The sequence below is a fragment of the Gorilla gorilla genome, chromosome 2, assembly GCF_029281585.2.
Source record: "Gorilla gorilla gorilla isolate KB3781 chromosome 2, NHGRI_mGorGor1-v2.1_pri, whole genome shotgun sequence".
Lineage (NCBI taxonomy): Eukaryota > Metazoa > Chordata > Mammalia > Primates > Hominidae > Gorilla > Gorilla gorilla.
The window spans coordinates 47,359,000-47,386,078 of record NC_086017.1 but is presented as its reverse complement, the minus strand read 5'-3'; the positions used below and the strand labels follow the sequence as shown (position 1 = coordinate 47,386,078).

The window sequence follows — 27,079 nt, the reverse complement described above, 5'->3', positions numbered from 1 at the left end:
CCCACTCGCCCAGGTAACGTGCTGAGGAGTACATCTTCCATGCGCTGCCTTCCCTTCCCATTCTTACTTCCCCCTGCCTCACTGGTGTCTTCTAGAACAATTTCCAAAATAAAATACCTGTAATCAGACCCAAGAAAAAAAAGAAACAAACATTTTTCACAGCTTCTGGGAAGATTAGATGAGAGAATGTGTAAAGACCTCAGATCAGCACTGGCCTACTGATGATCCACAGCTACTTAATAGAAAGTAATGCAGAATTATGAGCCTCGTGGACCTGCGTACACATGGACATTGAACTCCACCTCCCTCTTCGGAGGGCTGTCCTTGTGCTTGTGGTATACATAGAGGAATCATCAGGGACCACCATGTGTCCCTGTCACAACATGTCATCTTCTGGGAAAACCAAAGTACTGGTCCTATGCATAACTAGTATGGTTCAACAATCACTGCCTCCATCACCCTGCTGAGCCCCTCGCTCCTTCCCAGCCTGAAGAGCTGCCCCACCGATTGTTCCAGAGGCTTTTCCTTTTTCTTCCTTAGGAAAAAGGAGGAGTAAACTGGGACAGTGGAAACCCAGGCTTGACACATGCTTTGCGTTTCTGAAACCAACAATCCCTCCACTCTTGATTGATTATATCATCCTCTATTTTTAAGATGAAGTTTGTTCTTCTTCTGTTTGGGACAATACAGATATAAACAGGGCCAGAGTTTCATTTCCCTACATGGCCCAGCCAGAGCTGATCAAATGCTGATACAGAGGAGAAAGAAAAACCAAAGGAAGGCTCACTCTATAGGGGAGAGGGTTTGTGCCTCCTGCAGAGATCTTGCTGGCTCTTCTGTGGGGGACGTTTCCCAGAGCACCCTACCTGTGTCACCTCAGTACCCAGAAGGGTCCCAGTGTCCATATAGTGTTTCTCATGAATCGTTTTTAGTGTCCACAAAAGTTGAAACCTAGGAAAACCCAGGGAGGCCCAAAGGCAATGTGGACATAAGCCAGTGAGACTTCTGTCCAAATAAAGTAGGAGGGGAATTAAGAAATAAATAGTCCAGCACTTACAGAAGGAGCAGGTTCCAGCTTACCCAAAATTAGGCTGAGAAAACTTGAAACTACGAGCTATCAAACTGAAGAAAATAACCGTGTTTTCTGAACGCTTAAAGCTCAGATTCGACTGGGCTAAATAGTGACTGACTCAATCACTATTAGTGACTGTCCTCGATGCCCAGGCATTTAAAGGTTCTAAGTCTGAGAGGATACATTTTCCTTCCAAGTGCCCCTTGGCGAGGAGCTCTTAAAACCACATTCAGGATGCGCCCAATTCTCCAGCATCTGCCTGGGCTGCAGGACCACATGGGAAGGAAAGTCAGACCTCAAATGTCATGAAATGCTGAGAGTTCAAAGTGTCAGGTTTCTGTCCAGCTGTTGCTTTATGAATCCTGGGTCTCCTCTCCCCCCAGCCTCAGGACATCTGTCCACAGTGCAGCCAGAAGCTGTGTGGGAGCCTAATGACTGACTTGGAGCTGCCTGGGGCTGTAGAGATCATCTGGGCCAACCACTGAATATTCGGACAAGGAAACTGAGGTCCAGAGAGAGAAGGTAAGTTTCCCAAGGCAACACAGCACCTGGCATTACCAGAAAACCAAGGCAGTTGTTAGGTCACTTGGCTGAGGCTTGGTGAATTTCGGTCCCTGAGACTTCATAATGCTTGGTAAGCACCGTGGGCTCTGCAGCCAAGTCAGGTGAGGGTTGGAAAGGCCTGGGACTGCTGCCCCCTCTGTACCTGCCTCTTCTCTGGGCAGGGCCTTGGGGACCAAGAGACCATCTGGGAGCAAACAGTGCTGCCCTATCATGAGCATGTGGAAAGCTGGGGAAACGTTCAGCTGGTAGTGCATAGAGGTGGGGAGGTGGGCTTAGGGCATGAGGTGGGTAGGGGGATGAGGAAAAATCAATCCATGCTCACCTTCATAGCAAGGGATCAGCGTCCTGCCTTTGGCCTGGAGGTTGGAGGGGATGATGTAGCAGAAGCCATGGGGTAGTATGTGGTCGGCTTCATAGTAGATGTTCTTCCAGCGATGAGCACAGGCCTAAAGGGATAGAGAGCAGTTGAGAGCAGGAAAGTTGGCCCCAAAAGATCACAAAGCAGACTCCTGTCAGTGCCAGATGTTTCTTTCTGTGGGAGAAGAGAGGAGCAGAGGGACCAGAAAGCCACACCTTCATAACAGGCACCGTTCTGGGCTTCAGAAAACTGCATGAACAGGAACAAGCCCCTGGGAGCCTACTAGGAGACAGGAAATAAATATATCAACAAATGAGAATTGTAGCTAGTCCTGAGCATTGGGAAGGAAAGAAACAAGCTTATAGAATAGAGAATCTGGGAGTGGGAAGGATAGTTTCCACCAGAGGTCGGGAAGGCCTGAAGCATGAGGGGAAGAGGGTTCTGGGAGGATTCAAAGGATAGCAGAATGCAAAGGATACATCGTGAGAAAGGCTCAGAGGCTCAAGAGAAAGAAAGGCCGGTCTGGAGTGACCATGGTGGGAAGGAGATAAGATCAAAGAGGCGGCCAAGGTTGGACCACAGGGGGACGTGGGAATGGCTGTGACTTCAGCAGATCTGCAATGGGAAGCGGTGGAGAGTCTTACACAGTTGAGAAGCATGATCCAAGTGACAGTTTGGAAAGACCATTTGGCTGCTTGGTGGAGACTGCAGGAGGGCAAAAGTGCAAACGAACACCAGATGAGAGATGATGCAGGTCTGGACCAGGAGGGGCAGTGGAGATGGGCGACGGGGGTGGCTTCAGAGCTGACAGGCCCAAGGGACTGAACCGATGTGGAGACAGCAGGGAAGGGAGGAATGGCTGATACTCAACCATGTTTCTACCCACATAAACACTTCAGCACGCATCTCATTAACTAGAAGTAAATGTGTGTGGAGAGTTGTTTTTTTTATGGAAACTTACATACAGCAAAATGCACAAATGAGCTTTGACAAATGTACACACTCATGTCACCAAGGCCCTAGCAAGACACAGAACATCTCCATCTCACCAGAAAGTTCCCTCATGCCAGGGAGTGGCTGGTTTTGCCAGGCAGGTCAAGGAAGGCCTCTCTGAGGAGAAAGCTGAAGGAAGGTTCATGGCCAAGGGTCTTGGGGTGCATGAGAGCTCTGCATATTGGGGAAGAAGATGGACAGATGCATTGGCCAGCTCTCCAGAGGAGCCTCTCAGCACTAGGGTCGAAGCTACGCAAGACGCCATGAGGCAGGGCAGCTCTGCTAACAGACACTGGAGCAGTGCCAGCAGCCAGGATGCAGGCCTGGATCGTCCTTCTGCCACACTAAACATGCCCCTGCCTTCTGCTTGGACATGACAGTGGCCCCAGTTCCCCTGCATGTCTCTGCACATCCAGATGTCACTGCTGTGCTGATGAAGAGCCGACCTGCTTACTCAGAGGCACACACTCTACCCTGCCCAGCCCATTCCACTTCTCCTGGGCATTCACTACTCACTTCTGATATCAGTTCACTTCACCCCAGCCAGTGAATGCATTTTCTTAAAATATTGCTTTTGAAAATAATCAGTTTTTAACATCTTGGTTTGCCTCCCTCAAACGCACTGTTTTTGTAAGTGATAACATTCAGCGTTCTTATGGCCTACCTCTGACCTCTTCTGCAACCCTGGAAGGTGAGCAGAGGTGTCTTTAGAATTCCCATTTTCTGTACAAGAGCACTATGTATCAAAGAGTGCTTTGCCTAAGTGGCAGAGCTAGTAAGTGCTGCAAACAGCACTGGAATCCAGGAATTCTTCCTTGTTTCACTATGAAGCATTTTCCATCTTAAAACTTCTCATTCCTACCTGAGAGGCCATCAAAACCCACCCCCTGGGGCAGGCCTGGTGACTTTATCCTCTTTACAGCCCCCCTACCACATGTCCCAGGACATCTGAAATAACCACTCTGGGGTCGAATGGAATGCCCCACGTCACCGAGTGAGTGAGGGGGCTCTCGGGGCCTGGTTCTCCCTGACATCATTCTATGATAAGATCACAGCCTTCTAAGCTCTCTGCTCTTCATCCTTCAAGCCACTGCCACCAAGGCCCTGGACAAGGCCCCTTTCTGCCCAATGGCAAAAGAGGACACACTCAGAATGACTCTCAAAACCTGAGCTTGCCCACATTCTGCCTCTTGTCGTATGACATTAAACTACAGAAAACAATCTATTGTTATTTTTTCTGCTGCAAACCACATTCACTCCTCTACTTGATACTGTTTTGTGCTAAAATAGCAGGTTTCTAAATAGACTGAAATGATATGAGGCAGAGAACTATAAAAAATATATCACTAAGTAAATAATCACTCCATACTGCTAAATAATTGATTTTTAAAGTTCTGACTCAATTCTTATGGCTTGCAAACTTGAATCACTTATTGTTATCTAATTTGTGGGTAAATCGGTTATGTTTTGGTTTTGCTAAGTTTTTGGACTTAGCAAAGCCCTTGGCTTCAAGGGCTGACCATGTTTTATTGTATTTCTGAGTTGGAGGGGCTGTGAAAAGAGGCGGATGTTTATCATGGTGCTGTCTCATAGCCAGCTGCACACTGACACTTATAGGAAGGCTTTGCTGTACTTAATGTCTGGTGTATTGTCTCATTTTTTAAGTGCCATAAACTATTTAAGGGGTGATCTTGGAAAATTCCTAGAAGATCCAAATATTGCATTTCATACTAAACTAAAAGCATTCTGGGAGGTCAGAGATCAAAGTGTCAAAGGAAGGATTCATGTAGGAAAACAATGCAAAGGGTCTCTGAATATAAATTACAGAAAGAGAAGACTGTGTTTAGCCTTGATTATCATTATATATACACACACGTCAATCTGACCACTACATTTTAAAAAAATTCCTAGGGACTGTCTCCAAAGCATTAGTAACTCCATCAATCTCTCCAAATGAGTTCGGCTGTGAGGGAAGAACAGGAGAAGGAGAGCATTCTCTGAAAACAGCAAGACTTGCTCAAACTCAGATTTCAATTAATCATAAGAAAGGGGAAGGAGGGCCTTGTCCCACTCCAAATCTTAGAATCTGACACATTTCAAGGTATAAGGATTGCTTTTCCTCCCAAAAGAGGAAAAAGAGAAAGAAAATAAACACTTTATTTCAAAGGCCTTTTTTGTTGTATGGAAACAACACATCCCTCCTAGAGGTGGGTAATGGCACTTTCCGGGTGCTTCGGCCACAAAGGCACATCAGTCCCTGCCAACCCTCCTACATTCGCACCTGCCATAGAGATGGCCAAAGCCTTTGTCATGCATCCAGGTCCACAGTGCACGGCCACAACTGGGCCTGGCTGCTAAGAATGGTGTGTGGTGGGGAGCAGGATCACAGAGAGGCTGAGATGCCATGAGACTCCCCTAAGAAGCTCCCCAGCCGAGGAGGGAGTGGCCAGGAGGGGCATTGGGAAGGGGCTGCTGAGGTGTGAAAATGTTATTCTGAGGACGTTCACCTAATGAAAATTTATTGAGGTATACATTGATGATTTATACCTTTTTCTGCATGTGTGTTACAGCTCAATAAAAAGTTCACTTTAAAAAAAATCAGGAAACAGAGCAACAGAAGTAAATGCAAAAATGTACCCTGTGGCTTTGAAAAAAAAAAATGGACAGATGGGAAGCACTGAACAGATAAGGACAGCCCTGATATTTAGAAAGGAAATGACAAAGAGAACCAGAGAATACTGCTTCTGCACAAAAATCATCTAGAAGCTTAAGTTATTTGTTGTCTGAGCCTTGGCAAGTCTGATGAAAAGGGGTGACATTAGACTTGAACATTTTGAGTTGTCCTCCAAAGTCTGAGCAGCAGTCAATGCCTATACAGAATTTGTTCAGTGGTTATTTCAAGAAGTGATTCCCCTCCCCGCTCATTTCTTAAAATGTCATCTGCACACAGGAAGCTCAGGGTGAGAGAGTGAGAAGGGAAGGGGCTTGCCTCTAATCCTGATGCTATCTTTACATCCAGTATCATTTGTTTCTGGGGAAAACCTGGGAGGTGCAACAGTGTCCATGGAGCTGAGATGGGCAGGCACTAAGCCAAGGTCAACCTGCCAGACCAGCCTGACAATCTGGTCCTTGCCAGAGGTGGTTGCTGGGTCCATGGTCCACACTTTGGTCACTGAGACATTTCACGCCCCATTGCAGCTTTCAAATTCTCCATTTGTTCTTAGGTTTTCTATCAGCACCATACACCACTTTCAAAAGAGCTAGCCCACCTCTCCCTCTTCAAACCCAAACTTGGAATCCAATATTGTGCTCCTTGGGGATACTGGTCTCTTGCCTACACCCCCAGGCACCTCTCAAGTTCTCAAAATGCACCTGAACAACACATATCCTTCCCATTTTTAATTTAAAAGTACATACTTGCCTCCTAGAAAGCTCTGACAGGTAGGGTTGAAACATTAAAGAAAAAAGCAAATGGCTATGAGACCTCCAAATGTAAATAGGGACACTCACTGTATCTTGTTTTTGCCTGCCATTTCCAAGGAACATTTTACAGAATGTTTCCTGGTGTTTCCTTCAGCCACTTAGAATCAGCCACCAAGAAAAGATGGCAACTAATTTGGTTTCTAATTGTTTTAACATTGACCCTCAGTCCCTGTATTATTCAAACACACTTTCAGATGCCATTCCTTAGAGAGATGTCCTTCAGATGCTGAGAATGAAAGTGGGTAGAAGATTTGGTCTCTATCCCCAAGTGGCTTCCACAAAAGGGGACATATGGCCACAAAATAAATTATACACACAATATAAGTAATAAGATGATGTTGAGTTCCTAATGACACAAAAGATGCTCAGCTTGTTCCAGAAAACCCTTAACAGGCTTCACGGAGGAGGCAGAGCCCATACAGGAGAAGAAAGAGAAGTGCTGAGGACAGAGTGGGGCAGGGGCAGAGGGGACTTAGGACAAGCCTTTCCTAGCAAGACTGTCCATGTGCAAAACGCCATGAGGATAACTCAACAACAATAAAAACCAAACAATCCAATTTAAAATTGGGCAAAGGACCTAAACATTTCTCCAAAAAAGATATAAAATGACCAACAAGCAGATGATGAAACAATGCTCAATGTTACTAACCATCAGGGAAATGCAAACCAAAATCACAATAAAATATTATCTCACACCCATTAGGAGGGCCACTATTTAAAAAAAAATGGAAAACAATAAATGTTGGCAAGGACGTGGAGCCATTGAAACCCTTGTGCACTGTTGGTTGAGAACTTAAAATGCTGCAGCCATTTGGGAAAATAGTATGGAGGTTTCTTAAAAATTAAAAATAGAAGTACCATTTGATCCAGTAATCCCACTTCCAGGTGTATACCCAAAAGAACTGAAAACAAGATCTCAAAGAGATATTGGTACACATTTATAGCAGCATTCATCGCGGCAGCCAGGAGATAGAACCAACCTAAATGTCCATCAATAGATGAATAAAGAAAACATGGTGAATTCATACAATGAAATATTATTCTGCCTTTAAAAAGGAAGGAGATCTGGTCACATGCTACAACATGGATGAACCTTGAGGACATTATGCTAAATGAAATAAGTTCATCACAAAAGGACGAACACCACACTCCACTCACATAAGATCTAAAGTAGTCAAACTCTTAATAGAAATACAATGTTGCCAGGAACCACGGGAAGGAGAAAAAGGAGAGTGTTGTTCAATGGATGTAAGTTTTGCAAGATAAAGTTTAAAGGTTTGTTGTACAACAATGTGCCATACATTTACCACTACTGTACACTCAAAATGGTTAAGGTGGTAAGTTTTATGTTATGTGTTTGACCACAATTAGAAAAACAAACAAAAGGCACAAGGAAAGCAGATGGTGTCAGATGCTCCTCTTTGCCCAGCACCCATATACAGTGGCTTACTGAGTGGATGATGCAATAACTTCATAAAACATTAAAAAAATAGTCCTGCATGCAATTAATTAGACAGGACTATCCATGGCACCATTATCCACAAATGCTCCAGTGCTGCCTTCTTGGCTCCCTTTGCTAAATCTTCCCTGTGGTCCTCATTGCTGTTCACTGTCCCCAGAAATGACTCCTTTGTGATACTGATCTGTGGTAACACAGAATTCTGTCTTGCCCCTCTAGAAACAAGCCCTCAGCCACAGAGAGGTTATCCTTCCTTGCAGAGAGGAAATATTTTCACAGGAGCAAACTCTGACTCTAGGCTCGATGCCCTTAAGAGCATCTTGTGTTATGCTGCCACGGGGCCACCACCTCCTTTTTGTTCTGAATCAGGACCTTGGGCTACCCTTTGATTTACAGATGAGTCAGCTTCTTCCCTTTCTTTCCCCAGAATGGTAGATAAGGGTTCAGCCCCTCTGGGGCCCATTTGTCCAGTCAGGGTCAGGCCACCATGCCTGGAGGAATGTGGAAGTTTGGAGAGGGTCCAGGGCCAGCCATGACAGTGATGAAAGGACTGGAAACCAAGGCAAACAGCGGGCTCAGGGAGCCTGTGCAGGACCTACAACGGCTTCCAGGAGGGAGGCCCCCACCATGCTGGCGACAGCATCCAGCTGCTTCCTCCTCTCCCAAGGGGCCCGACAAGGGGGAGATGCTTAATTGTGCTGAGGACAGAAGTCAGACTAACAGCTTATGCCATGAAGAAGTTTAACACAAAAGTGGGCTCCTTAGAGAGGGGACAAAAACACTTTGCCTAGTGCCTTAAGGAAAACCTGTTTCCCTGGGATAAAATACACACGAAACCCTCAGCTTTGCAGCATGTGACCCAAATGAAGCCCTCCATAAGTGGCAGCTAGTATTACTTTCCCTTCTTGAGCTTATGCTTTTATAACAAAAATCTTCATACAGCTTCTGATAAAGTCAAGGGCAAGAGAAAGCCTATGTCAGAATAGTTGTTCACTCACCAAGGGCAGAGGAACTGACTGGGAAAGGGTGCAGGGGTCCTTCTGGAGTACTGGCAATGGGGATGCATAAGTGTACATGTGTGAAAAAAAAAACCCATCAGGCTGTACACTCACAGCTGGGTGTGTTAAGTGCTTTAGTATTATACCTCATAGAAAAGTTTAAAGGAAAAATTGACAAAAACAAAACCTCTGCAGTGTTAGAAATTCCTTTTGTGTTGAGTCTAATAAAACTTTCTGTGATGATGAAAATATTCTCTCTCTCTGCTTTCCAATAGAGTAGCCAGTAACCATTTGTGATTACTGAGCCACTTAAATGTGGCTAATATTACTAAAAACCTGAATTTCTAGTTTAATTTGGATAAATTTAAGTTTAAATAAGTACACAGGGCTGGTGGCTACCTTACTGCACAGCACAAATCCAGGATCTCAGGAGTCTCAAATGCAAAGACTTTTCTTTCTATCTCCCTCAAAGCACCTACGGATCAAAATACATCATAGGTGCTTTGGAGGTCCGATAAATAACTAGTTAAAAATAACATTTATTTCATAAAATGTAATATTATGTGGAGATAAACAGGAATGAACTACTGATACATACAATAGGGATTGATTTCAGAAAATATTATTTTGAGTGAAAGAAGTCTTATATAAAAGAGCACATACTGTAGGATTCCATTTATATGAAATTCTAGAAAAAGCAAAAGTAACGTATTATACAAATCACAGCTGTGGTTTGTCTCAGGTGAGAGGAGTTGGCTGGAAAGGGACGTCGGAGACTTTTGGGACGATGGAAATATTCTATATCTCAGTGGGCATATGGTTACACAGGCGTGTACAATTGTGAAAATCAAGACTGTAATCTTAAGATTTGTGTACTGTAAATTATACCTCAATTTAAGACACACACACACAAATACCTATGTAATGAATGAGATGTACAAAGCACTTTTCACATATGTTTTATTTTTCAATAGTCACATCTCAGCACCTTGGGACAGACATTATTCACATTTGACAGATAAAGAAAATAAGAAGATAAGTCATTTGTCTAAGCAGTAGTCCAGAATAAGCAACCTCAAAGCCATGCACTTGTCACCATGCCATCCAGCCTTCCTAACAGATCATTCATTCTCAGAGTGCCACCCCCTTCCCACGGCACCCCCAGGAGGGACTTACCAACACACGGCCATCAGCCTTGGGCTGTCGGGCCAGGCTCACCCCCATCCACTCATCATCGCGGTCTTCCCGGCAGGTCTTTCCGCAGGACATGCCCCGATTCTTCCCTGGAGAAAGAGGAGAAGAACCAGACTTGGGTTGAGGAGTGATGTTCTGCTGGCTGCTTTTCAAAGGGTGGTCCACAGCCCTATGAGGAAATAAGGAACTTTCCACAAAATGCAAATCAACTCCATCACTAGGTACTATACTGTTTAATCCAGACAACTGTTTTTTTACATAGCAAGGCTTTCTGTTTCTTTCTTTCTTTTTTTTTCTTTGAGACAGTCTCTCTCTCTGTCGTCCAGGCTGGAGTGCAGTGGCACAATCTCAGCTCATTGCAACCTCTGCCTCCCAGGTTCAAGCGATTGCCCTGCCTCAGCCTCCCAAGTAGCTGGGATTACAGGTGTGCGCCACCACATCCCACTAATGTTCATATTTTTAGTAGAGACGGGTTTTCACCATGTTGTCCAGGCTGGTCTCAAACTCCTAACCTCAAGTGATCCGCCCACCCCAACCTCCCGAAGGGCTGGGGTTATAGGCATGAGCCACTGCACCCAACCACATGGCAAGGCTTTCTCACGGAAAGAGGCAGGGCCTTGATTTATGTTCTGAAGCAAGCTCCTTAATTTGTTATGCACCAGTAACAAACAGTTCACAAACCTCTTTTTCTGCTGAAGAAAATCACAATAACTCTTTATTTAAAAAATAATTAGAAGATCTTGGCCAGGCATGGTGGCTCACACCTGTAATCCCAGCACTTTGGGAGGTTAAGGTGGGCGGTTCACTTGAGGCCAGAAGTTCGAGACCAGCCTGGCCAACATGGCGAAACCCTGTCTCCACTAAAAACACAAAAATTAGCCGAAGATGGTCATACACTGTAATCCCAGCTACTCGGGAGGCTGAGGCAGGAGAATCGCTTGAACCTGGGAGGCAGAGGTTGCAGTGAGCCAAGATTGTACCATTGCACTCTAGCCTGGGTGACACAGCAAGACTCTGTCTCAAAAACAAACAAACAAACAAAAAACAACAAAAAAATTAGAAAATCTTTATGCAAAAAGACTTTGGAGAAAGAAATGCTTGCAGTCATGATTATAACAAAATACCTCCTTTGTACTGATGTGCCAAGCACAGTTCTGTGTACTCACCTGTATTATCTCACTTAATCTTCTCAAGACCATCCTTGCGAGGTAGGTATATTAGTCTTGATTTTGAAGGTGAGGGAACTGAGGCCCAAGAAGCTATAGGACATTCCCAATCAGTCCCAGCTGGGCTTTGAATGCAGTCAGAACCATCTGATTCCAAAGATCTTATATTTTCTGCTAGATCAAAGTGAGCTTTTATTTTATTTTTTTATCTTTTTGGAGAAAAGAGTCTCAGTTCTGTCACCCAGGCTGGAGTGCAGTGGCACAATCTCAGCTCACTGCACCCTTGACCTCCTGGGTTCAAGTGATCCTCCTGCCTTGGCCTCCTGAGTAGCTGGGACTACAGGCATGCATCACCACGTTCAGCTAATATTTGTATTTTTAGTAGAGACAGGCTTTCACCATGTTGCACAGGCTGGTCTTGAACTTCTGGGCTCAAGCAATGTGCCCACCTCAGCCTGCCAAAGTGATGGGATTACAGGCATGAGCCACCATGCCCAGCCCAAAGTGAGCTTTTAAAAACATCCATCTGATCATATCTTTCCCTAGTTAAAATGTAACACCTAAAATTGATTTCAGTGGCCTCCCCACTCACACACAGAATAAAATTCCGGCACCTTGCCCTGGCCTGCTAGGCCCCACGTGGCCTGGCCCCAGCCTGCCTTGCTGCCCTCCTGTGCTCCACTCTCCTGGCTCCCTCTCCAGCTGCACAACCTCGCTCTGTGCTTCCAAATGGCACCTCTGCTTGAAGGCTGTGCTTCCTGCACCTGCCCAGCTAACGACTACACATCCTTCTAACCATGTCGAAAGGTCCCAGACCTTTCCTGACCCTCCGATCTAGATTAAATCAAATACTCACCTTCCCTCTGGTCTTTTCTCTCTCAATTACTTGTCTTAATATCTCTTTTGCCCACTAATTTATGGGGCTAGGGATGGCAGGATCCTTGTTTATTTTGTTCACTGGTGTATCCCAGTGCTTAATAACTATTACGTACTCAATACATGCTTGTTGGAGAGAAGGAGGGAGAGAAGGAGGAAGGGAAGGAGGGAAGGATGGATGCGTGAGTGAATGATCAGGCCATCCTGGGAAGAAGAAGAGCAAGGTATAAGGGTACAGAACCCATTTCCACCACAGCAGTAATGGTCACCCACCTCGAGCCATGTCCAGTTCGGTGCATCTCCGGTCAGGGTTGGTGTGAACACGGCACTTAAACACAGCCCCAGGAGACTTCACTGAAGGGCTGTATTTGGAATCTGCCTTTGGTGCGCCCACAAGGACCCTGCAGCAAGAGAAAAAGGCATTCTGTCACAACCTACGATAAGAAAATAGGAGGCAGATGGGTAAGTATTCACCCAACCACGGGTGGGCTCTCTGAGTGCTCACTTTGAAAATCATATTATTATACTTTTCTGTGTGGGCTTGGGGGAGAGATCCTAAAGTGAAACCTGTTAGATCTTTCCCAGGCACATTAAAGCTTAAGGAGGCTGAATGTGGTGGCTCATGCCTGTAATCCTAGCATTTTGAGAGGCCGAGGCGGGTGGATCGCTTGAGCCCAGGAATTCCAGGCCAGCCTGGGTGACATGGCAAATCCCATCTTCACAAAAAAAAAAGGCCAGGCAAGGCAGCGCACGCTTTTAGTCCCACCTACCCAGGAGACTGAGATGGATGGGTGGGAACACGTACAACCAACAAAAGGTTCCTATCCAAAATCTATTTTAAAAACTCCTCATTGATTAATAAGAAAAGACAAGTCAACAGAATAGGCCAAAGACAAGCATAGATACTTCATAAGAGAAGATAGCCAAATGGCCAATAAATGCATGAAAAGGTGCTCAACCATGTTAGTTATCAGAGAAACTCAACTTCATACCAACCAGAAGGCTCAAACCAAAAAGACTGAAAATCCCATGTGCTGACAAGGATATAGAGTAACTAGAACCTTCATACACTGCTGGTGGCAGTATAAACCATTAAAACCACTGGGAAAACTATTCAACAGTTCCTAATAAAGCTGAACATGCACCTACCCTTTGACCCAGTAATTCCATTTCTAGGAATATACCTAATAGAGATGCATACATTTCTACCAGGAGACATGCAAAATGTTCAAAGCTGCATATGTAATATCAAAAAAAAACAAAAAAAAAACAAAAAGAAACCTAAAGGCCCATCAGTGCTAGAGTGGACAGGTAAATCATGGTACAGCAACACAACAGAATTCTATGCAGCACTGGGAGGCCGAGGTGGGCAGATTGCCTGAGCTTAGGAGTTCAAGACCAGTCTGGGCAACATGGTGAAACCCTGTCTCTACTAAAAATACAAAAAATTAGCTGGGCATGGTGGCAGGTGCCTGTAATCCCAGCTACTTGAGAGGCTGAGGCAGGAGAATTGCTTGAACCCAAGAGGCAGAGGTTGCAGTGAGCTGAGATCATGCCACTGCACTCCAGTCTGGGCAAGAGTGAGACTCTGTCTCAAAAACAAAACAAAACAAAAAAAGAGTTCTATGCAGCAATGAAAACAAATGAACAGCATTCAACTGCAACCACAGAGATGAATTGCACAAATACAATACTGAACAAAAGATGCCAGATACAATAGCATACTCACAGTCTGATTCCATTTATCTAAAGTTCAAAAGCAGGTGAAATTTAACTATAGTGTTAGAAGGCAGAATAATGGTTACCTCTGGAGAGGAGAAAGCAGGGTTGTAATTAGGGAGGGGAATTGCTGGGGGTGCTGATAATGTTGTCATTCAGCCTCAGTGACATTATACAAATTTGTGATAACTGTATATGATATGGACACTTTCCTGGATGTGTTACATTTCAGTAACAAATAGAAAATTTAGAAACGCTATTTCTCTTCTGTCTCCCCCTCCTCCTCCTACCACCCACCACACACACAGCATGGACATTTAGGGGCAAATAGGAAAAAAAATAGCAGCAGTGCAGAATTATAAACGGTATCCTCTCTCCCACTGCAGAACAGAAATAGAATAGTTTGCATGCAAACAGGAGCAAGAATGAACCTCTGTATCCTCCATCTTGAACTGAAAAGCTGCCTAGGGTGGGCCATCCCCAGCAGGAGCATCCCCCGGCTACAGGAAAGGGGTAAGACCCACCCAGAAGACAGAAGAGGCAGGTTTGGGCCTGTGTGAGTGCAGAACACGGGGGAAATGGCAGTAAGCTCCCCTCCAGATGTTACAAAAATAATTCTGACCTACAGTTTTATGCATTGTTTCCGGAAAGCAGTCAACAGAAGATCTATAGCAAAGAATACCAAACAACACTAATCAGGCACGGTTTGTGCTGAGCTAAGAGCCATTTGGAAAAGGTCTTGGACAATGAGACTTCAAACAAAATCCACACTGATGTTCAAAGAGTAGAAAACGCCAAGCCACTCCTTAGTGAGAACAGGCGTTGTTCCTTATCTCCAGCAGCCTAGAAAAGAGAGGGAATTCACCTCGCAAGGGTTTCTTCCGTATTATGAAATAGATCATCTCCCACATGCCTTGGAATACAGTGCATTACATATTATGTATTTGTGGAAAAGGTGTTTAGCAGAGGTTAGGATGACCCTGAACAGCTTTCCTGGGGATGTAGAAAGCTGACCCAGGCTCCCTTCCCTCTGCCCTGAAAGCCACCTTCATCTTGGGATCTCAGTCATTCACTGCACCCTGGTCTTGGAATGCTGCTGCTCCTCCTGCAACACTCCAGCTAGGCAAAGGGGCAGACAAACAAGGCCTCTACATCATACAACAGAAGTCTGAGGCCCTCAAAGGGGACTCCAGCAAAGGCTGGCAGATATCACAAAGGACATCGTCACTAACCTGGCTCAGAGACATGGTGTTAAGGTTCATGGGAATGTGTGTGGGTCCCATCTTAATTCCCATTGCCCTGAGCTCAACACCTAGAACCTGAAGAATTGGAGGGTACAAAGAGCCAGGGAGACCCACCCCTCACTGGAGTGTCTCCTTCCAGGTCACTCTTGGAGGGTCTGTATCTGATTCTATGAGGAAGATGCCCTGCTGGGGAGTGAGAGAAGCAAGACTCCCAATGGTGCAGGTACCCAGGCTGCCCTGCGGCTCCTCAATAATGCCCTGGGATGCACCTCCCCAGGTGTTTGCTGGGCACAACTGCAGAATTCCCAAGCAGAGGCAGGGCTGGAACCCACAGCCCTTTGGAAATCAAAGCAAGCACTTTCCCAAACAGACCACATCGCCTCCCTCACCCACACAAGAGCAGTTTGGCTGGCCCTTGTCTGCTGTAACTCAAATGCACAATGACGTACAAAACAAAACTCCAGTGAGAAGAAAGCCACATTAAGGGATCAATTTTCCCCCTTGCTGTGGCGGCTGAGCTTTACAGCCACTGGGGTAAGTCACGTATTGCGCTCTATAAGACCAGCTGTTTTCACAGGTGAGAAGAATTAGCAGTTTGCCCTGTCTAAACTGCTGAAACATCCTCAGCCTTTCCACAGGTCAGGTTCTAAGACCTGGGGAGCATAAAATACCTCTTCCACTCAAAAACCCCAGGGCCACAGAGCAGAGTCCAAAAATTCCCACCAACTCCAAATTTACATCAGCACAGTGACTAACTGCCACTTGTAATTTATTTTACAAAAATCACAAAAAAATTCACATGAGTGAGAATTCATCACGTCCGAGGGAAGGGAAATGGCTGCAAGAAACAGGTTCTTCCTCTACTGTGTCTCCCAAACTGGCATTGGAACCCTGGAAATTTCAGATAATGCCATGGCTCCAAATTCACAGACACAGATTCATAGGTTATCTAAGCAGGAGAGGACCCTGGAGAGCTTAATTCCCAGGCACTGCTTCCTCCAGCCTAGAGCCAAGACTGACAGGGACAAAGTTTACACCAAAATCTAAAGTGGAAAGGAACCTGCTGAATTATTATTTCCTTCCAAGCCCAAGGTACTCAATGGTTCTAACAACAATGGCTGATTCAAACCCTGATAACAACCTTTCAGTTCAAAACTTCTGATCAGCTGGTCAGATGAAAGGTTTTTCCCAAATCCTGTGCAATGGAAAATCAGGCTAGAGATAAGGGGGCATGCACACACACATGCATGACACTCACGGGGTGGCACACGGGAATGTGCTTGTATCTATGTGTTTACAGAACATCGTGGCTTCCTCCGCAGCCCAGCACTGCTCTGTACCTAGGCCACCGTCCAGCAAGACTACCGCAGGCCAGCCCATGAGTGAGTCTTTTCTGAAGTTAATTCAGCTGGTTGTTTACCAGGCTGATCCCAAGGGATACAGAGATTACCGTGGCCCAGAGTTCAGAACAAGCCACTGAAAAGATGCCATCTGCTAAGTTATAAAAAGACATCCTAGCCACTTCAAACATCGCCCCAACTCTCCTGGTACTCTCGACAAGACAATGTTCCTTTCTGCTATGGTTACCACATAAAAGGGCCTGAGGGTCCCCACCAACAGGCTGCCATCAACAAAGCATCAAGCTACTTCTCTGCTTTGCTTGCTACTTCAAGTGTGGTCCTCAGACCAGCAGCATGGGGAACACCTGGCACTTGTCGGAAATGCAGAATCTCAGGCCCCAGCCCATTAAATCAGAGTGCATTTTAACAAGCTCTCCAGGTGATTAATAGTTTGAGAAGTACTATGTAACTATCTAAACTGATTACAAATAATTATGTTCATTTGGAGCCAGTAGAAGAGATTGCCCTTGAGAAGCAAGGCTCTCCTCCTATCCCATCCCCAGTTAAAGATGCCACAAACTCAAAGGCCCTTTTTTTTTTTTAGACGGTGTCTTGCTCTGTTACCCAGGCTGGAGTGCAGTGCGGCGATCTCCGCTCACTGCAACCTCCACCTCCCGGGTTCAAGCAATTCTCTTGTCTCAGCCTCCCTAGTAGCTGGGTACTACAGGCACATGCCACCACGCCCAGCTAATTTTTATATTTTTAGTAGAGATGGGGTTTCTCCATATTGGTAAGGCTGGTCTTGAACTTCTGACCTCAGGTGATCCACCTGCCTCAGCCTCCCAAAGTGTTGGGATTACAAGCCTGAGCCACTATGCCCGGCCTCATAAGCCTTTTAGGTCCTCTCATCAATGCAGGACTCTAAATTTCTAATTAGGGCAACCAGCATGTAGCAGGCACATAGAGTGTGCAGGTGCTGGGTTAGGCTCATTACGGGCAGGATCAAATTTACTCTTCACAGCAACCCTAAGGGAGGTACTAATATTATCCCCATTTTACAGATAGGGAAGCAGGTGGCCAGAGGAGGTTAAGATGGTTATTCATGTTAAGATGCCAAGCTGTAGCATGCACCCCAGTAGTCAAATACATCACCCGTGCCCTATTCTACCTACCCCACATCAGCCTGAAAGGAGGAAAAGGGAACCAACAGGTACCCAGTGCCCCCTCTGGTGCCAGCTACTCACATATGTAATCCCCACCTGAGCAAGCCCCAGTGAGCCTTTGAGGGCAGCTCTGAAGTGAGAACTCTGATGTGAAAGCTCCGTCATGTCAAAGGGCATGCTGGGGTTTGGAAGAGAAAAGAAGACCTTCCCCTCCCCATCAGGCTCAGGTGACTCAAAAGGTGAACTTCAATCACCTTGCTTTTCCAAAGCATTGACACTGCTGTCATGGTGTTAACCAGAGGTTTGCCTCTCTCAATAAGCAGTGTGGGTGCATCGGTTCATGCACCAACACTGGTTATGCTCACAAGGGTGCTTTCTTGCTCATGGCCATCCTGTCAGGCAGCCTCTCGTGTGTTTTCCATTCAGAGATGTTGGGTCACACCACCAGTAAGTGGCAGAGCTGGGATTTGAACCCAGAGTGTCTGTGTCCAATGGCATGCTCTTTCCAGCCTCTCCAAACCCCCTCCTGGTGTGGCAGTTTAAATGCCCTGCATTTTTCCAACAAAGCTGCTTCCTGAGCTCCCTGTGTGTGGTCAAGCTGTCTGTGAAGGCTCCATTTCAGCCGCCCACCTCGCTCTGAACCTGTCTCATGTTTTGAGGGTAATCTGCAGGTAAATTCTCTGGAGAGCGGGTGACAGAGAAGGACTGAGCCGCAGCTGCCTCCCTGGGCAGGACTGAGAACTGACAGTGTCTCAAAGATTCCCTCCCTCCCTCCCCACAAACACCACAGCAGCGATTCCACAGGCAAAATTATAGCCAGATCAAGGACAGCAACTGGGGATTAAAAACTTTAAACCCATTAGGTTTGCTTTCAGGCATTTGATCCCAAAGCCAAAGCTTCCCCAGGGACCCACGTTTTGGTTACATGAGTCAAATTCTTCACTGTGTGTCCACCACGGGGAAACCCCAGGAATTGTCCGCATCCCTTACTGGGCAGAAAGCAGCCCAGGTTTGAGTAAAGGAAGAGCTGGTGCCAGGATAGCCACCTCTGACCACACCAAACCCTTCATTTCCAGAGGGAGGGGACTCACTAGGGACCAATGCTTGCCCAATGGAGCCATGGGACCTGAAAGGCCTCATAAGCTCTTCTTATATTTGGGGAAACTGAGGCTCCTGGTGTTTAAGCAGTGGATACTGACTGCTTTCTAGGGTTTTAAGCCAGTAGTTCTACCTGGCTTCTAAGCTTTATGGGAAAGTTATGCATGGTGATAAAGTGTAAGAAGCACAGGCAGTAACACAGGGTTTAAGTCCTGCCTCTACTGCTAACAAGCTGTGTCTCTTAGACAAGTGTCTTAAACACTCCAAGCCTCAGTTTTCCTCTTCTGTAAAACAGGAGGAATAAAAGTGTACCTAAGAATGTTTCTTGTAAGGTTTAAGCAAAAGAATGTTTATAAAGCACCCATCATAGTGCCTGCTACAAAGTAGGTGTTCAAAGAAATGTTAGACTGCTGGGCAGTAGTAGGCCAAACACCTTGACACTCAACTCATCCCAGTTCCAACTCCTGGCAGCACCCAACAGCTCATAGATCCTTAGAATTGCAAAAGTTGTCAGAATCAAAATGGAGTCACTTATGTTAAAAAAAAAAAAAAAACAAAAACAAAAAACCCTGACAAATAGAGCTATGGGAGGCCATGAAGGAAAGGTTTTCATGCATAAACAACTGATAACAAGAACTAGCACAAAAAAATCTGCAAAAACACAATCTTGCACAAAGGCCATCACAACCTTACACACACACACACACACACACACACACACCTTCTGCGAGGAAATCTACCTAGCAACTCTCTGTCCAACCTCAAACTGGTGCCACCCTTGTCACTGATCCTTGTATCCAAGGATAATTATCTCAAAACAATTAAGTAATCCTCATTTTTCCCTTAAAAGCCTTTGTTTTCCTTTACCTCCCTGAATATGCATGCAGATTACTGTGACACATGTATTCCCACTGCAATGCCCTATTCCTGAGTAAACATTTTCTTTTAGAGAGCCTCTCTCTGTGTTTGCTATTTAGGTTAATAGAACCTTGTTCCTTTTTCTGGTGCGCTGGGCAGGAATTTATTCAGACTGTCACAGTAACTCAGGGACAGCCAGGATGCTTTCACCACCAGTAATATATTACAAAGTGGCCACAATTCCCCATCCTTCCTGTATCCCTGCTCTTTTCAGTGTGACTCTGCAGCTTCTCTTGTCAAGAGATGAAATGTGTTTCTGCCTCCTCTTGATGTAGGCTGGACCTGTGACTTACATTGGCCAAAAGAATGTGGCAGAGGGGCATGGTTTGACTTCTGAGCTTAGGCTTCAAGAAATCATGCAAGCCTCTGATTGTTCTGTTGGTACCCTACCCAACCACCATGTGTACAAGCCCAGCCTAGCCTGCAAGAGGATGAAATACACATGGAGCAAAAATAAGCCCTCCCAGCTGAAGCCATCCTTTGCCAGCCAGCCAACCAGCTAACCCAGAAGCTGACCACAGATGCATGAGTGAGTCCTGCAGAGAACAGAAGAACCACCCAGCTGAACCCAGCCTAAGCTGCCAACCAGAGGATAAGCTACAGGTAGTGGTTGATTTAAGTCACTAAGTTTTGGGGTGGTTTGTTAGGGATGCAGCAATATTGTGGTGATAGAAAACAGATACATCATCAAGCTAAGGCATGCCACTTCTGACGGAATCTGGACCGTGATAACTCCATCACCCACTAATTCCCGCTAAGTCCAAACCAATTATCCAACTATGCAGCTGACAACTATTGCTATGGCTCCTCTAGCTACCTGGTCTCCTTTCCCTCCCTCAAAGGAATCTCATCACCAACCAGGACCACAGACTTTTACTGAGGGCCCTGAGATGGGACAGGCATGGTGGAGTAGTAGAACAAGCCCTGAAGAGTGTATCCGAAGTCACACCCAGGAGTGTGCCAGCTACAGCTATGTGACTTTAGACAACTCCCCTGGCCACTCTGACCCTTCCTTTCCTTTTCTGTAAAACAAGGATAATAACAAATGCATGATCCCCCTCCCAAGGCAGTGATGAGGCACAAAAGGAAAAGGCAGATGAAAGTGTTTGGGGGACCATGCACCCCAGGATGGCCTGACTTGCAAGAGTAGATTATGGTATTTTATCTGCAAGGCCAAGAGCAGACACAAATGCTCTCCGAAGAAGCCCTTTTCCTTTCAGGGCCCTTCTCCTTTTTCCTTAGAAACCTGATACCTTGGACAGGGCCTTGATGGAGGTGGAGGTAGGGAGGGCAGCATGGCTAACCCTGAGAACAGTCAGTTTAGCATTAAATCAGTCCCACCTTGGTTCAAAGCACAACTCTGTAATTTACTTACTTGCTGGGTAACCTTGGACAAGTGACTTGGCTTCTCTGTGCTTCAGGAGTGGTAGCCTGCTCTGCATAAAGGGAACTATGAACACAGTGGTTCTGGCATATAGAAAGTATTCATAAAAGGTTGGCAATAATAATTTTTATCCTGGACAGCCTAGGTTACAGTAAATGGAGGGAGAGCAGTGCAATCCACACCACGTAACGCTAAGTCAGAGAATGAAATTGGTGGAGTCCATGCCCAACTGGGAAAAGCAGAGGCACGGGGGCAGGGTCCAACCTTGGAGTGACATTGTTCCCCAGCTTGTGTGTTAGGGAGTGAGGGAGTGAAAGGTCAGAGGCTGCTGCCCTGGCCTGGGGCTCAGGTCTTGGCAGACACACTGAGGGGAGGCAACTGCAGAAGGAGGCAAGGCAAAAGGATTGAGGTTTTCCTTCCACATCTGAAAGCAGCAAGTGAACACTAAAATCCAAGGGGTAGAGCAAATTACAGACTTCTGGCAGATCTAAGAAAAAGCCTTGATATCTTCTTGTTGGTTTCTTGTGATAATTTTTTTTCAAGAGAAATATGGCAATACATTTACATTTACTTTTTAAAAAAGTATCCCACCTTGGAACTGTAGATCTACCTCCCAGACTTATCTGGAACCTGGGGTGGGAGCTGGAGCTCCCCATAAAAAGGGTGGCCTCCCATCTGCTCCTTGGCTTTCCAAGAGCACAGAGAAGAAACAGGCAGGCAAAATTCTAGGATTCACAATCCCAAAGATCTCCATTTAAAGTAGCCATCTCAGATCCTTTTTGGAAAAAGACAGGGTGTAAATGAATGCACAAAAATGCAGATTTATGTAGAGCATAACGAAAATGTTAGAGGCCACACATAATGAAGAGTGTGTCTATGTTAGAATATCTCATTCATTTCAGTGTTGAGTGTCAACACTCAAAGTCTGATGAATAAATGAATGAATCAACAAAAATACTGAAAGAAAACTCAGCATCTCAAGTCAGGATGAAAAAGACAATTGGTTTCATAAATCAGATCAAGTAACAAGAGAAATAACTACCAGCATCTATCAAGGGCTTACTGTGTGCCATGTTGTGCTCTGGGCTTTGCAGATATCATCTCATTTAACACCCCCACCAACCTAATGAGGGATGTACCCTTATTACTCTTTACAGAAAAGGAAACTGAGGTTCAAACAGCTGAAGTAATTGGTCAAGATCACACAGCTCCTAAGCAGAGAGCTGAGTAAGGCAGGCTGGGGTCAGGGCTAATGCTGGAGCCCACTCTCTTGGCCACCAGGCACTTGTGCATCTCAGCAGTGCCCCCTTTTATGGCACAAAAATCGTGGATCTGGTTGTTGCTGTGGAACCAGGGATTCAATGAAGGTAGAGACAGGAACACTACTCAGCTGAATCTGGAACATCCACCCTCTAGGACCCATCCTGGTGCAAAAGAGGTGCCAAGACCCTCTGCAATGCTGCCTACTGGTGTGTATTGCACAACACCAAGTTTACTCTGGGATCCACATACATCACAGCACTTGGACACTAGATAGGAAGGGGTAGGAAAGGCCATCTCCCAGGTGGCCTTAACACACCAAGAGATCAGCTAAGATGGAGGAAATTTGTTCCGTGATTTTTTATTTTTCTTAAAAATTTGGGCACATAGTCCGAGTGCGGTGGCTCACGCCTGTAATCCCAGCACTTTGGGAGGCCCAAGTGGGCGGATCACGAGGTCAGGAGATCGAGACTATTCTGCCCAACACGGTGAAACCCACTCTCTACTAAAAATACAAAATATTAGCCGGGTGTGGTGGCGGGCACCTGTAGTCCCAGCTACTCGGGAGGCTGAGGCAGGAGAATGGCGTAAACCCAGAAGGTGGAGCTCGCAGTGAGCCAAGATCGCACCACTGCACTCCAGCCTGGGTGACAGAGCAAGATTCCATCTCAAAAAAAAAAAAAAAAAAAGATTTGGGCACACAGTAGGTACATATTTATGAGGTACATGAGATATTTTGTTACAGGCATGTAATATGTAATAACCACAGCAGGGTAAATGGGGTATCCATCACCTGAAGCGTTTATCCTTTATGTTACAAGTGATCCAATTATACTCTTTTAGTTATTTTTAAACTACAAATTATTGTTGACTATAGTCATCTTGTTGTGCTATCAAATACTAGTTCTTACTCATTTCTTACTCATTCTTTCTAATTTTTTGTACCCATTCATGCCTTTTATTAAGTGTTCAAATATTTGAGGATACAAATCATCCTCTCACATATTGTTGGTCACTGGTGCAGAAAGTTTGACTCTGCATGGGTTTCTTTAATAAAGTTACAAACCCAGGAGTGATTCTGAAACACTGGCCACCATGGCTACCTTCCCCAATTCAGAGTTTCCTAAATAAGTGGTGGGAGCCAGTAGAACTCAGAGTGGATGGGGGGATAGTAACAAAGCAGCCCCAGGAGGTTAGGGGGATACATGGAATATTGCAGAGTACTCCATCTTTCCTAGGACACTTCTGTCTTAATGCTAGACAGCCTTGGTGTGAGAGGAGGCCCTTCAAATGTCCCTGGCAGAATCATTGGGTCCCTGTTCACTCAGTGATCAAACATCTCCAGAAAACAGAACCCTAGCATCTCCCCAAGAGTAGCCAGTGGGTCATGAATAAGCATCCCCAAAGGGTGCCGCAGAGAAGCTACTGCTATTGCAATTCAATAACTTTTCCAGGAAAGCAGGCAGAACAGAACTTCACAAGACAGATGTTTGAGCGCCCTGAAGCCCCCAAACTCGGATTCTTGACTTCCTGACAGGCAGTCAGCCTGGGTGGCCAAAGGCACAGGCCTGTGCTCAACAACTCATTAGCCATGTAACTTGGGCAATAATGCCTCTGTGCCTCAGCTTCCCCTCCATGAATGGGGATAAAATGATAGCCAGCTGCTACAGACTGAATGGTTGTGTTCCCTCAAAATGTATATGTTGAAATCTTCACCCCAAGGTAATGTTATTTGGAGGTGGAGACTTTGGGAGGTGATTAGGTCATGAGGATATAACCTATGAATGAGGTAGTGCCCTTATAAATAAATGTGGCCCCAGAGAGCTCCCTCATCCCTTTCACTGTGTGAGCTTAGAGTGAGAACACCACTATCTATGAACCAAGAAACACGTGCTTACCAGACAGCAAATCTGCTGGGGCCCTGATCTTGGACTTCCAAGGCTCTAGATCTGTGAGAAATAAATTCTGTCATTTATAAGCAACCCAACCTATAACAGTTTGTTATGGCAGCCCAAATGGCTACCAGCTGAAAGGACTGTTGGGAACATTAAATGAGCTGGTATGAGTACCAATGTAGATAGCACTTGACATCTACTGAATATTCAGATACTCTGTCGCTGCTTTTGGTGTTATTGTTGCTACTGTTGCTAATTTAAACTCAACACAGAAGTCCTTTTTGCTCAGAACAGACATTGGTGGACCAAGTGAGCCCATGGTTTCAAAGACTGTAGATTTTTCCCAATCTTGGACTTACATTGGCTTCCTAGGACTCCCTCTGGCAAAAAGGAAGGTTGGGATAAAACATTTTATTCTGCTTTGGTTGATCGCCAAATCCACTTGGCTAAAAGGATTTGCAGTTCAGAGAACTTGGTGGCTCAGCATAAAGCAGAGCTCCTTTCTTCTGAAATCCATCACCTGTGACTTCTCTGACATCAGAAAGAGGCACCTTGTGAGTCAGCTGGTGGCAAGATTGCTAGGGATTCTGTTTCTGGGCCAGTTCCAATGGCCCTACTGTCAGTCCTGACGCTCCACACACTGATTATAGAGGTATGAGCAAAGATGACCCCCAGCCACACTGCAGGCCAAGGAGCACATCTCACACCCTCCCAACACAGTGATTCACGCGTGGCAGGCTCCAGGGCAGCCACAGAGGTGTGGGTCACTTCATGCTGTTCAGCTGCAAGGCAGAACGTCAGCTGACAGCCTCCAGCTGCAGCTTTCTTGGGATCTGCTGCAGGATTCCAGCTGAGGCTGTGCTCTTCCCAGACAGCTCCAGCCAATGCCTGACCCTGGCAGAGGACAGCTATTTCTGCCCAGCGATCTCTGTTGAGTTGACTGAGACTTTAATCAGATCTGCATAGAGTCAGAGGCTCTCTCTGCCCCATCCAACTTCCCCATTTCTCTTTCACAGGCAACACCCGCCCCCAACAATTCTCTCACACTCCTATCTCTGTCCTAGCATCTGCTTCCTAAAGGATGCAAACTGACACAAGCCCCCAGTGAATGTGCACTGATCTCTCAGGCTGGGGTGGGCCTTGAACAAGGCGTGTAACTCTGTAAGCCTCAGGTCCCCAAATAGCAAACTGGAAACCACTCACCAGGATGTTACAAAGACTCAACTAAAGAATATTATGCCTGTGAAAGCATCTGACTTCTTGTAGATACTATCTGACGAAATTCATTTTGGTTGTTAAAATTACATGCAACCCCTTGAAAGCAAGGAATTTCAGAGAACACCATGGCTGCTTTTAACAAATGTAAAAACAACATTTTCCCTGAACAAATCACAATAGAAGTTATCAGGAGACCATTTCCTGAACAGCAGCATGTCACCAGGGAATCAGAGCTGGCTGGGGCCCGGCCCTTCACACTCTCACACTCAGGGCCGTTAATGACTGGTTGAGACAAGACTGTCTTCTTGCCCTGGAAGGTTCTCCACTGGGCAAGACAGCTGTCTCTGCCCCCAGACAGCATTCAGCACTAGCTCAGAAAACAGCACCCTTGCCAGCTTCTCCAGATCTTCAGAGAAATTTCCCAGAAACCCCGAGAAGATGTTTTTTGGATCCCCTTGGAACTCAGGCCTCATATATGTGTTGTTCCTTCTTGAGAGCTTGAGAAAGCAGGCTCTGTAGGGTGAGTGAGGACCAGGAACAATGTCTGAAAATGCCATTTCCCTAGAAAAATTCAAACGAGGAAGCGGACCTACACCTTCCCCTAGAGTCTGGCACAGGACAGAGGAACTCTGCAAAGGTGCTCACCACTGAGGTTATGAGAAGGCAGGGCTCCCACCACCATTTCTGGGTGTTTCCTCAGCAAGACGGGCAGGGCCAGGGGCAGCACGTCCTATGATCCCAGGGTTCCCCTTCTAAATGTTTTCCCTTCACAGGAGTTTCTCTTCTGCCCCTCTGAACAACTCATGCCTGCCTGAGGACAAGCCTCTCCCCCATCAGAGCCTAGATCTTAAATTTCATTTGAGACACACAACTAGAACCCCACAATTTTCTCACCTGTCAGATTGTGAACAAAAAGTTTTCATTCTTGAACCCCCAGCCCTAAATATAGATCAGGCCCTGCGGTGTTTTATGAGTAGAAAGACAATTCAACCTCTTCAGCAGGCAATAATTTTTAGTTAGATGTAAGCACCCGTTTCAGTTTTAGTACTCACATATGCTATGGGTTGATTTTTTTCTTTTTCTTTTTCTTACCTCTCCTTTTGATCCTTGTCTAGCCCTTTAAGACTTACATCATTGCTGTAAACCCACACTGCCCAGTAGAACTTTCCGTGATGATGAAAATATTCTCTCTGTGTTGTGTCCAATGCAGTAGCTACTAGCCCCATGTGGCTACTGAGTACTTGAAATGTGGCAAGTGCAACTGAGAAGCTGCATTTTAAATTTTATTTTTAGTTAATTTACATACCAATATATCTGGCTAGTGGTGACTACATCAGACAGCTCACCAGAACTATCTAGCTTGTTCTTTTAATTCTCAACCTTCATGCAAATCAAGGATATGTTCTCCTTGGCTTGGAATTGCCTCCTATTCCTCACTGAACAACACTCTGACAACCTTAACAAAGCAAAAAGCCCAGCACATCTTCCATTTCCGAGCACTCGCTCTGTGCCTAAGCACAGCCGTCTTGATGTGTCCCAGGAGAGGGAGCAGGAAGCACGTCTCCAGAAAGGAAGCCAGTGCACCCAACCACTTTGGACTCCAGGGCGTCTGGGGCAGAGAAGGAGGAGGGGACGGGGTGGGGTGTGAAAGACGTCCGCTCTGGAGGCTGCACGCCA

General features: G+C 45.8%; 1 protein-coding gene across 1 annotated transcript in view; it reads right to left on the bottom strand.

Annotated features, from left to right (window-relative positions):
- Positions 1–27,079, bottom strand: part of ITGA9 (integrin subunit alpha 9) — a 371,697-nt gene that overhangs the window by 340,283 nt on the left and 4,335 nt on the right. Inside the window, exons 2-4 of the mRNA XM_004033838.5 lie at positions 12,437–12,564; positions 10,104–10,210; positions 1,959–2,082 (exon numbers count right to left, since the gene is read on the bottom strand). Coding sequence (XP_004033886.5) covers positions 1,959–2,082; positions 10,104–10,210; positions 12,437–12,564 — 359 coding nt within the window. The remainder of the gene's footprint in view (positions 1–1,958; positions 2,083–10,103; positions 10,211–12,436; positions 12,565–27,079) is intronic.